Here is a 12971-nt window from a genome sequence, read left to right as displayed (position 1 = left end):
AAACACATTCTGGGAGGTACCATGACGAGAGTGACCACACTCCTCGGTCTAGGAACTTTATGTTTCTCACATACTTGTGTGATCCACCATTCAGAGCACTAGTCCATCCTTTGACACATGAAGATGCTAATTAATCCTGACTTGAGTTACAAAGAGAAGGGGACTGTGGTCTATGCAGAAACTCTTAATCCATCTTCATTAGTCTCAATGTTTAAGTTTCCAATTTTATCCTGGCACTTGGCTAAGATTGTTGTTCTAAACTGATAACCTCAATAGAACATCAAAATTAATATCTTCTGCTTATGCATCATCTAGAAAATAACATGCCCATTTGCCCCTTTCTAAAAGATGAGAGTTAAAGCAAAGACCACAGATAGCCTCCAATCAGTTTCAGTGACCTTTGAATGATCCAGAGTGTTGAGTAGGTTTTTAATGCACTAAGAGCACCACTGTCACTTATAAAGGAGTTTGAAGCCTCCCGCAGTGGGGAATAAACCCCATTCCATCTCAAAAACAGTCCCTAGGCTCCTGTTCTGCTACCTGTGGTTTCATGAGACACACCAGTGACTGGGAACAGCGTATAATAACGTTAAGAAATCCATCTGGCCAAGATTTCTGTAACATTCGGTAGCTACTGCTATTTTGCCCAGAAAGGCGATGCATTAGGGGACCCTGTACAGTCAGGAGAAAGAAGTCCCTTGTTAAATCCACTCATTATTTTGTATTATTTGACATAGAAATGCAGAGTATTTACTTTATATGTTGTTTGGTTGGTTGGAAAATAGCACTTAATTTACATACTTAATCTAGCATTTCATTAATCCTCAGTTTTTTCTTTAATTTTTTTGTTGTCTTCAGCTTTATCATTGTTCCAGAGGTACTGAGTGTAATAAGCAATTAGCATTAAAATAGCTCAGCCAGTTTATGTTATAAATCAGACTAGAGACTAGCCTTACATCAGTGTGTACTAGCAAATTAAACAGAGCCTCTCTCATCCAGAGGCCAGCTAGTTGAGTCTAGTCACATCTCTGCTATGAAATCATTTTAGCTTCTAAAACAGGATGCCTTCACCCAGTTTCCTGTCGGGAAATGGTCTCTAGCCTCCCACGATGTGCCTGAGAACTGTTGTGAAGAATTTTGATCCAAGACAGAATCATGCCAGGGCCATGCTAACAATTTCAAAGGAAAAATGATGAAATTCCAGTGCTCACAGCTGTGTCCTGGCACTGTTTAATTCTTTGGTAAAGAAGTAGCCTGTGAAAGACTCTGTCTTTGGTTGTTAATCAGCATCACAAAGTCCAACAGCCTCTTCTCTACAGGGAACGAGGGTGATGTTCTCAGCTCTGCTAGGAGAAAGAGCACATACTAACACCATGGACCAACAAATCCTTTTGGTCCGTCCATTACAGGATGCAGTCTGCCTGATGCTACAGTGACATTCCAGCACTGGAACAGTTAGGCTTGCTTTCAAAGGCAAGGGCATGAGCTTCTTTCCTCATTTTCCGTTCTTTTGAAGTATGACTCTTAACTCCAGCTCAACCAGAGTACCAGACAGAAATGATACCCAGATTCTAGTTCCAAAATTTTCTTCATGTGTAAGCCCAGTAAATTCAGCCCTTGACAGACTGTGCAAGTGTAAAAGAGATAAACTAGCTTAATAATGAAGAAAATAAGGATGTAAGAGCAGAACAGAAATTTATTTAGGTCTGAAAGCAGCCAATTTATCAGAAGTTAACAGAATAATTGACGATCACATTTAAACGACAGAATTTAAAGCTTATACAGTCTTACAGTTTACCATATTTTTTTAATTTGAAGGAAAAAAAGAGCAATATTGTCGGGTAAATTCCAGTAATATGAGGCCATCTAGTGCATGTTATCGGTGTTACAACTTTTGTTCCAGACTGTTTTTTTTACCTCCGGCCCTAGTTCTCACTCTATGATTATTTGCTGTAACTTGGGAAATATCTCATTTGTGAATAATGGATGCAATTAACTTATCCTCTAGAATGGTCAAGATGGACAAAAAAAAGAAAGAGTCAACATTTATTTTAATAACCATGCAATCTAAGTAGCTAAACAACATATATAGATCATAATTGTACAAAGTTAGAAGAAAACTGAGAATTTAAAGTTCAGCTACAAAACTGGAAGAGTCGAAGCACTGCCTAGGAAAGCTGAAGCCTTTGAAAAAGAAGTATCTGCAAAAGTTTTGGAAAAATGAAAGAAAACACTTCACCAACAAGGAAAGCAGAGGCAACGTCTGCACTGATTTGTGTCCACTAAAATCAGGTGGTGGTGTCAGAAGATTTGAACTTTAACTGTGGAGAAAAATATGTAATGAAGGGGTCATGAAAACCAACTTGCTACAGAAACAAGAATACTCCTGAGAATCCCAAGGAAGTGCTTTGCAGAGAGGACAGAAGCGTCAATCCCAACACTCTGGAGCAGAGAGAGGCAGCAAAGGACAGAGCACAGCTGAAAAGCCTATTTTGTGCTTTGTTTGCCATCATCATAACAGGCAGGATGAATGAAATTAAATTAAGATATTGTGATAAGGCAGTGTAAAGCTGTTCTCAGCACTCTTCTATGTCACGCAGAATTCATTCAGCATACCCCTGCTTGCTTCATATGTAAGGCACCTCTACTTCTTCTGCAAAGGAAAGGAAGGACATAGACATTGCAGATATTAAGCATAACCTTATGAACTAAAATCTCTCTGAAGTCTTCAGCCAAAAACTTGCTAACAGAGAAGATGCTATTAACATTTGTAGGAGACAGGAAGGCACTGATCTGTAAACAGTTTTCTTTTCAAAATTATGTATTTTATCCATACAAAAAGCGAGATATTTCTGGTATCACTTTTGAATTCTTAAATGACCAGATTTGGGTTCAGGTGCCGTTAGCCCTGTGTTGCCCATTGGACTATCCTCTTTACTGTCTGACTTCTACAGTTTCTGCTAGGATAGGAAGTTGCTCACACAAATGTCAAGGTCATTTGTTTAGATCAATTGGACCTTATTGGTGAGAGAAGCAATTAGTCTATAAACATTTGGCAAAGAAGCAGAGGAGTAGTGACCCTGAAAAAAATGATAACGCTTAGGTGGAATGGACATACCAGATAGCTAATCTCAGATTTTGGCTTATTCAGGAGTAGTTACATAGTATTGTACTTACAGGACTGCTTTACAGAAAGAACATTTGTTGTTATATGTTTTCCCATCAGAGCCGCAGAAAGGTTGATAGAGTCTTTCGCAGTAAATAGGTCTTCCTCTCTCTAACCTTTTGTATTCACTGCAGTCTACCTGCAAATACAGTATCATTTTTCTTTGAATCCATCTTTCTCACATTCTCCATTCATCTACAGAAATAATAAATATATGAATTTTTTGGACAAGCTTGTTAGCTGCTCTAGAGCAGCACAGTCAGTGGTGCTCCACTGTCTGTATTAGCTGAGCCTAACCCTCAAAAAAGAAACTTCTGACAGAGATGTGTGTGATGCTACCGATGTCAGGTACTGAGCACCTTCAGGGACTTTGCTGTCTGTCTGAATAAGAATACAGCCACTGGAAAAAATACAGTCCCTTTTCCATCTACGGAAAAGTTGAGTCTTAATATTTTTTTTCTACCTGAGTGTAATTGTCAGTAAATTCGGGTTGAGATTAGTTCTCAAGGATGTGAGGCGTTTCTGTCTCTTTATTACACAAGTAGCAGCTCTTGACGCTTTTTAGACTGGTGAACGGATCTGCTGAAGCAGAATTAAGTAAAATCCTATTTAAGAATTATCACGAAAACAAATTGTTGGAAAACCCTCATCTAATAGTGGAACTGTATTCATTACAGACTTATATATGAAAATGGGAGTACAAACTAATAAAAGAAATGACTGAAAATGCTCCTGTCCTGTTTTTGAAGCTCAATCTTCTCCTCTCAAGTGAATGTCATTCCAGGTATTTGACAAACAATTACTTCCTTGTGCAGTGCACATAGTCTATTTAATGTGCTGTTTGTCACCCTCAAAAGCCTAGGGCTTGCTTGCCTAGGAAATCACCTGTCCTTATAGGTGCTGTTGTAACTAAAATTTTTGCTGCTAGTCTAGTGACAATTTGAAGCATATTAGTCTTTGGAGGGACACTATGGCTAGAGCTTTTCCTTTCTGAAAATCTAGCCAAAATATGTCTTATAAATGCATATATTTAAAACAGAACCCAGCCTTGCTATTCTCTTGTTATGGCATGATTTTTTCCCCTTCATTCCAACTCTTAGTGAATGACAGGAGTGTTACTTCAGCCAAACCCTGATTATATGATTCGTTTTATGCTAGTCTTTGCCCAGAGTCTACAGGTGTGAAGTGAGGAGCTGTGTGTGGTCAGGCCCTTCAGCAGCCCAGCCATGGGTCAGCACAGACTGAGAGGTCTCCACTGGCAAACAGAGTCATTAGACAATCACTGTTTCTGGTATCATGGGCTTAAATGCAGTGTGCCATTAAAAAAAAAAAAAAAAAAAAAAAAAGGCACATGGGATGTTAGTTTACCAGGTTTTCCCTTAATTTGGGCCTTTCCCTCTCCTCCAAAGCCCTGGCTGCTCACACATTTCAAATTCTGTGGCTGGAAAGCAGGAGGCAGACACCTAACCCCAATTGCAAAAGCAGGTCAGAAACTTGACATAACTGACAGGTTTCCACAACGTAACCCAGCAGAGGCAGTGGCATGGGAGGGAATCTCTGTAGCTTGTAAATTATCATTTTAAAACTAGTTAACCACCAACTTGTGAGAGGCAAGGGCCAGCTAATACGAAAGCTAGAAATTAAGTGAATTTACCCCATATATATATATATGTGTGTGTGTGTGTGTGTGTAATGGCTGGTAAAACAGACAAGATACTTCGTTTGGTGTGGAGAATGGAACAGGCTCTTCCTGAAAAAGTATTGTATATCTTGGTGTAGTTTTAGGCATTAGAGACCATACATATTGTGCTAGTATGGGACCAGCTCTGTGTGTGTGCGTGTGAGTTTCCACTCCCTGCTACAGTCCACTGGACTCCCAAAGGGTTTGTCTCTGCTCATCTGAGTCAGGATTTTTATTGCTTCGTGCCTTATTTCTTTCAGAGGCTGACCTCAGGATAGGCACTCTAGCATAACCAGCGAGAAATTAAAATCTCTAGGTTGATTTAGGAACTGAAAATCACTGAGAAAGCCTTGTAGTGTTATCACCAGATAAATATTTTAAAAGTCTTGATTTCTCTCACTTAAAATTTGGCCTTGCCCAACTTCTTGCCCCAACTGCATTACAGATAAAAACATATGGAAGTTGCCAAGGCAGCTGTATGGAAACCACGTATCTGAAACTCAAGGATTTCTCTCTGAAATCTCAATACTTTGGCAGTATTTAACTAACGTTTAATATTTTTTTTCTGACCTTATGTTGTTACAAACTATATACTTTTGTCCAGAAATAAAGGAAAAAATTACTCACCTCATCATTTTTGGCAGCATCTGCAATATAAACAGAATCACAAAAGATAAAATAAAAAACATTGTTGATGAACATTCAGTTTGCACTGAGATGATTTCATTACTATCAACCCTTCCAGCAACACAAAGTCTCTTACCTCCTTGAAAGTAAATACTGACATAGTTTTTCAGTGTTTAATAAGATACAGGTGTCAGGACCTATTAAACAAGTGGACCTTGTTGTATTGTTTACCTTAGAAATCTGTGTCAGCAGCTAGAACAGCCTTTGTTTTCAGAGGGAATGGAGGCTATTATTCCCCTTTTCACCAGAGAAAGACTGAAGACCCAGAAGTCAATATTATGCTCAATGGCCAGACTTTTTAGGATAAACTAGTTGTTGAGCATGACTGAGTTTTAATTCCCAAGTTCATTAAAAAAAAAATTATATGTGGCCGTAAACAAATCACATGGTCCTTTTAAACTTTGTTTTTCTGTCAATAATGAGGATAATATCTTCATTGAAATGTAATACTATATATATATAATAATGATAATGCAATTCGGATCACAAACCACTTTAAAAAGTGTTTTCCCTTGACAGTCGATGTGGATTCTAAACTATATTGCTGAAGGATTGGCTCCTATTTTGTATACACGTGGCGTCTAATATAATGGAGCCCTGTTCTCAGGTGGGGCTTCAAAAAGCTCCTTCAAAACAATGATAATTACACCTCCCATAAAGTAATCAAGTAACATTGGCACGTCTCCATTATGGTGACACATTTGTTACTTTCTTTAGGAATGTATTTTGTTCTTCTGTCCTGTAATTGTGATTCTGTGGCTTCCAAGGGATAAAAGTTATCAGGCAGAGGCTTCTGTACAGAAGGAGCAGGAAGAAAATGCATTATGATATAAAAGGCAATACAGCTCTTGCACTTGTCTTTCTGACTAAATGTAGCTTCTTTTAATGTCTAAAGCCATTAAGCTTTCCACTGAAACTTCCTTTCATGGGGCTGCTTACATCTGCTCATCAAATAAAGCTGTCCAAGGTAAAGAAAACTAGCAGAGATAATACTCCATGTCAAATTGCAGTCTATGTCACCAGAAGTTTGACTGAGTTTTCATTATTCTGGAATTGGATCAGATTTAATCCTCTTCCACAAAAACATTAAGATATTTTTCTCTGGTAACCTTTTAGTACCCACCGTGTATTTAAGAGTCAATGCAAAAGAGATGTGGCTCAAAAAATATTGATCCTTAAAGTTCTAATGCAGAAAAGATAAACTAGAAAGTTCAAGGAAGGAATATGCTGGAATTCTTATGAAAGCAGTATTTATTTTTTTTCCTGCAGTTAAAGAAACACTGTTTGGAAGAACAGTTTCCGTTAAAAGCAGGCCATTTCATTGACATTCATGTTTTTCATAAAAATTTAAATTTTGAGACAACTTTCAAAGCGAACTTTTCACAGCTATTCAAAATGAAAAAATATTATTTTGTTTTGTAATTTTCATTTTGTTTTAACATTTTCATTGTTTTGCTTCTTTAACTTTCATAATGCTATTGAACTGCTATACTACTAGCGGAGAAGATTTGGACTCTCCTCTTTCAGTTATTCTGAATTTACTTATTTTTCTATATCTTTCTTTTTTTTGTAGTTTTTGTCTAAGAAAAAATAAATTACCAAGTGACGGCTCAAGAATTTCCTTCCAGCTCCCTGTTTTACCATAGAGTAACTTGTGCCTCAAAGCTCTCCCCAGTCTGGCAAACTAACATCATAAAGAGGTTATTCACAGCCATATTATGTGGCCTGTGCATAATCAACTGTCTCTTGCTTGCTCAGTTTGGTAGGAGAAGGATGTCATCAGCTCCAAGCTCCCTGCTCAGATGGAAATAAAAAATAACTAGGTAAAAACCTACTGTAGTTCTGAGGCTTTACAGTTCACTTTTTAGTTACCATGCAGAATGCAGCTCTTATTCACACCACCATCAAGGAATAGGTTTCATCTACTTAAGTTGGCAGCTGTAAAGCTGGTGCAATACTGCGTGCTAAATAGTGCAGAAGCATAACATTTCACTTGCTTTCTGCCACCCAAGTCCAGCAACCATTGCTTACTATCCCAGTAGGCTGAGAAGCTTCCATTGTTTGAACATTAGAACTATAATATATTGGGAATTAAAAAAGGTTACTTACTTGCTAAGCAAAGAACTGCCAGGGTGAGGAGCACAAAGGCGCCTGTTATCTTCATGGCAGACATGGGTCCTTGACCTGTTTCAGAGCCAATCTGTGCTCTAAGTATTCCAGTACACTTAGCTTAAATGTGTATTCGTGTATCCGTGAGAGCAGATATATATATACGCACGCACAAAGAGCAGGAACCCTGATGATGAAATCCCTCTTGTAGAGAGGGTAATTAGAAGAAGGTGTTGCCCATGGGTAGTGTCAATAAGAATGTCTTCTGTACAACATGAAGGTCATAAGTACAGGGCAAAGATGAGTGTCACAGCATGGATTGTGTTGATAAAGGAGATGTATTGTACTTTTCTAATCCCCTTGCCTAATTAACTGTTCCATCTCCATTATCAAGTTCAAGGAGTGACTCAGTAAGGTGGTTCCTTAGTGCTGTCCTGTTACTGCCATATTGGCCCTTAGAGCTGAACACAATTCACAGGAAAAAAAAAATAATTCTTACTGGTTGTGTTCCGAAAGATTCTTACTAGTAGAGCTGAAATGCTTGATCCCTATTCCTTTGAAATTTTGGAGACCCTTGTCACTAGCTGTGGACAGAGGTGATGCTGGTGAGTATTGCCATGCACTGAACCCTTTCAGACTGCTCTGTCATAGTAGTTGCTGCTTGGAAAAGTTGATGTTTCACGTGAATACCCTCACCTTCACACACAGCCCAGGAGATCCCCCAGTCTTTTCAGCGTTCTTCTGCCTTTAAGATTCAACCAATTTAGAGATCAGATGCAGTGCTTTGTAACAGGAGGAGCAAAGATATCACATTGCACTGCCTAGCAAAGAGAAGTGATGAGTTCTCAGCCATTGTGCATCCTGCAGAGTTACTGCCTAGTTTGCTGTCATGGAGATATGGAGAAGATCCTCTGCCTGTCCATCTTCTCCTTTGTTGCTATTTCCAGCACAATAGCTATCATATCATGTGGGATTCTTTAAACAAATCTAGCATGGTGTGACTTAACCAATAGGCATAATTTTCTGTTTTTTATAATACAGACTAGGTGTACTATATATAATACAGACTATAATATAGACAGTCTCAATGGGAAACTCAGATCTGAGTCTTAATTATCATAAAGTTCAAAGTAATGTGGAGTTCTGAGCCTATAGTAATGTGGAGTTTAGAACCTGTAGGAAGGCTCATCCTTCCAGAAATGCCTTCTTTTTAGTTATTTGCAATGTAGACATGCAAATTGTCTCAATATGAAAGATCCCTTTGCCCTACTGCAATTCACAGTATCTCAGTGATCACCTTGCAAAAGAGCCTGGGGCTTTTTCCCCATTCAGGAGTTAGGGTCATATATGGTAATTTCACTAAGGCAGAGGGACTGAAAGTTCTTACAGAAAGGGTTTTAACAGGTGAAGTAGACCTTTTATGTCAAGTGGGCCCCACTAGCTCATCTGGAAACGAAGAGGGATCACATCACCTTGTCTTTAAAAATGTAGGTAATGAATAAATGGTTAATTTTTCATCACTTAATGGGACAGAAAAAACAGAGGCCACCAAATTCCAGTTCCGGGATTGGTAAAGATCTGGTTTGAGGTGGAGGCCTGTAGATATTTTTTTTAAATGCCCTTACTTCAGTGATTTCATTTTAAATTTTTGTTTGTTCTTAACTTGGACATCCATGCATATTCCTGTGAGATGGATACCACAAAAGACAGTCTGTGATTTAAATTGGGGTTGATCTGGATTCTGCTACTGTGGGATGTCAGTGAAATTTTTGTTCTGGAAAGTCCAAAATTTTCTGAAGAGCTTGGCATACAGCATGTATAAACTCATGGAGAATATTCAGGACACGTTTGTTGGTTGGTGGACAAGACAAGGCAACAAGAGCAAAACTCCAAACAACCCAGAAGGTACTCCTTGTCTGCATAGCTTTGAGTAAACAAGATTCTTGAAGATATCTTGAAACTATAAAACTGCAGCTTGACAGAACATGCAGGTTCCTTGACACTGGTATGAGGAAATCTGCCACTTTGGTTACACCGTCTTGCCTAATATGGTGCTACAGATTGTACTGTGTGATGCAACCTCAGTATCCATCCCATCCCTCTAGTGGAAGAACATAAAGATGTGTTTGCAGTCTTCTGAGTTGATGTAGGAAGATTTTCTGAGGACTAGTGTAGAAAGGCAGAGAGGTCGTTTGGAGGTGGGAGGAGGCTAATGAAGGAGGCAGATATTGGATTGAATTTTTCTTAGCATTTAAAAATTATCTTGCTATTGAAAGGATTCCTGATGCTTATTCTATGCCCCATAGCAGGAAAGCTATGGTGTGAATGTTTCCTTTCTGATAATGTTTAGGTGTTTTGATTAGGGGTATGAATCAAATTAAGATTTATTTTCTGAGCAGTGGACCTTAAGCTTTGTAGGGCTTTCCCAGACAACTTAGGTAGGAGGGATACAGTTCGGATGAGAAGATATGACATATTGTAGGGTGTGCAAATAGCCGCTCACTACAAGCAGGGCACCGCAGAGGGTCAGCCAAAGTTCTGGAGATTTTTGTGTTTTGAAATATCAAAGCTGTCTTGCAGCTTTGAGAAGAAAAATGTCATACACAGAAATCAACAGTCTGTTTCACTTTCTGCAGTGAGGTAATACTCATATGCAAAATCTCAAAATTAAATTTGGTAAAAAGTAATGCCACAAAACATTTATTGCAACTCCAGTTTAAAAGGATGCACAAGTTTCTCAGTATCTATTTGGCTAGCTTTAAGAATGAGCAGAATTCATATTAGCCAACTGGAGAAAATAGTCACTGTTTCACTGAAAAAATGCTTCATATCTGAGGCATCTTTATGTCCAAACTTGCAGAGGCTTGTTGTTTGCCATGGTAGTCTTCACACAGAGCTGGTCTGACAACCTGAGACCTGTCATCCTCGGGTAGGCCAAAGGTTCATCTAGGTTAGAGTGCTGTCTTCAAGAACATTCAATGGCAGATTGAGAGGAGAACAGGGTGGTTCTTCTCTTGGTGGACAAGTTGAGCATGAGTCAATGGTTTGCCCCTATAGTGAACAACTCCAAGTCTGTGTACTGAGCTGTATTAGTAAGAATGTAATTATCAAGTCAAAAAAAATGTTGTTTCCCTCGGTTCAGCACTTATGAGGCTGCATCTGGATTCTGCATACAGTTCTGGGCTCCCCAGCACAAGACACACCCTGAAATACTGGAGCAAATCCAGTGAAGGACCACTAAGATGTTTAAAAGAATGAAGCACATGTTATACTAGGAAAGACTGAGACGAGTGGTTTGTTCAGTTTAAAGAAAGAAAACAAAGTCTCATTGTTGTCTTCAGCTACTTTATAGGGGTGTACAGAGAAGAAAAGAGCCAGACTCTTCTTGGAGGTGCACAGTGAAAGGAAGAGAGACTAGCGCGAATTGCAGCAAGAGAAATTCCAATTAGATGTGAAGAAAACGAATTTCACAATGAGAGTAGTCAAGCATTGGAAAGCATTGCCCAGAAAGATTATGGAAACTCCATCCTTGGAGATATTAAAAAATTAATGCCTTCTATACTGGCCATGGTCTAGTGGTGGGGTGGGGATGTGGGGAACCAGGTGACCTCCAGTGGTCCATTCCAACCTGAACTGATTCTGTGATTCTTATAGATGAATGTCAACTGTTGCTGGCAGTCAGCTGTTTAGGGACTTTGTGGCATATTATACTTGTCCTTATGAGTTTACATTTCTAGATTTGGCAAAGCAGACATGGACAAAAGAGTAGCACATTTGATTGATTTTAGCTACTCGAAAAAATGTTGTTTCTTGGAAAACAAGTGTTCAGATCTCTTTAGTAATAGCTGCTTCCCAGAGTTGGTTAAGTATGGCCTCTTCACAATTCCTAAAACTAACTCTGAAATTTATGGTAGGTACTCTGTTCACATTGAAAAATTATGGGTGAATTTTTTGCCTCATTGGCAAACTCGTACTGGTTTCCGTTGATCTGGGAAGTACTGTTTTAATACACGTATGTTAATTGTGGGCCTCTGATAGTTTTCTACTTTTATCATTGTATCTTGTCTTTTCCCAAAGTCTTACCTCTGCAAGTTGTTATTTTGAAGAAGAAAAAGCAATTACTTGGTGAACAAATGTTTATTTACTTTAATGGGCCTGTTACATCTGATAAAATATTAGTGCATATTTTTCTGAGAGTGAGGACGTTTGTCACAATTATTGATATGTTGCTTTTATTTTTGGAGCCCTGAATGGAGCACAAATGTGATGCCAAATACACTGCTGCAAAACATCATTAGTTAAGTGCCTGCTTTATTCTGCATGGGAGGATGTTATCTGCCTGCATTCCAGAAAGCATTGATGCGCAGTAGCTTGCTCCCATTCTCACATTGAGGACGTCAACAGTGCTGAAAAAATGGCACATGGAATAGCTAAAGAACATATTCTCAGACACCATGTGTATCTGGGAAGAATCTACAAGCCAAGACAGATATGGATACGGTCACAAGTGGGAATTCAGACCTCTTAGTGAGTCCGGTGCATGTTTATATGGAATCCAGTACACAGACTCCATCAATTTTATTGTGTGTGGGTGGTTAAGGTTGTCCACCCATGTGCAATTAACATATCAGACTTTTAAAGTCTTGCTCAATGGAAGATTTGAGAACCAAGTGATGTATTTCTTAAGGCATCAAACTGTGCCAAAATATTTGGGTATTTGCCTGAAGGAAGGTGAGTTTCCATTTTCCACACCTTAAGAAAGATCAAAGGAGCCTTTCTTTAGAATTGCAGGTATCAAGCTGGGACAGATCCCAGGTGAGGGTTTCATATGTTATTTTAGAAAGTAAAAAAATACACCAACACCGTGACTCTGCAAAGGCCAGAGCTGATCTTTATTCTTTTTCTTTGTATCTTCTGATCTCGTTAAGCTAAATGACAAGGCTGTGATACCTACTGTAGTGCAACTAGCTTGTGAATCCTTTGAGTTACTTAGGGTCATACCATTGATGTTACTGAATGACTTGATTCTTTACAGATAGCAGCAAAACAGGCATTAACAGCTTAACACTTAGCAGTGAATGAATTGGACAGCGAGCATTGAATAGGACTTATTTTAAATTGCCTTCTATTTTGTATTTTAAGATGTAATTTCCAGGTGCTTAGCACTTTGAAGTTCTGTCACACTGAAGTCTGTCAAACTGAAATATTTGAGGAAAGGTTTCTTAGTTTTTTTCATGTCTCAGAACAAGGTTAGAGGACGTACATTGGTTTTACCTCTATTAAAATATTATAACTTTTATAAAAAAGAAAGTACAACTCATGAAGAAT

General features: G+C 38.6%; 1 protein-coding gene across 1 annotated transcript; it reads right to left on the bottom strand.

Moving 5' to 3' along the window:
• Window positions 1-2607: 2607 nt before the first annotated feature.
• SPINK9 (serine peptidase inhibitor Kazal type 9) lies at window positions 2608-7710 on the bottom strand. The gene is made up of 4 exons (XM_074604177.1): window positions 7644-7710; window positions 5475-5494; window positions 3178-3305; window positions 2608-2653 (listed from the first exon to the last, which is right to left on the bottom strand). Exons 1-4 carry the CDS (start codon window positions 7705-7707, stop codon window positions 2608-2610), a joined length of 258 nt encoding a protein of 85 aa, XP_074460278.1. The 5' UTR covers window positions 7708-7710.
• Window positions 7711-12971: the final 5261 nt, after the last annotated feature.

Source organism: Larus michahellis, chromosome 11 (genome assembly GCF_964199755.1).
Source record: "Larus michahellis chromosome 11, bLarMic1.1, whole genome shotgun sequence".
NCBI lineage: Eukaryota > Metazoa > Chordata > Aves > Charadriiformes > Laridae > Larus > Larus michahellis.
Note: the sequence above shows the minus strand (reverse complement) of the source record. Positions and strands in the feature narration are given on the sequence as shown.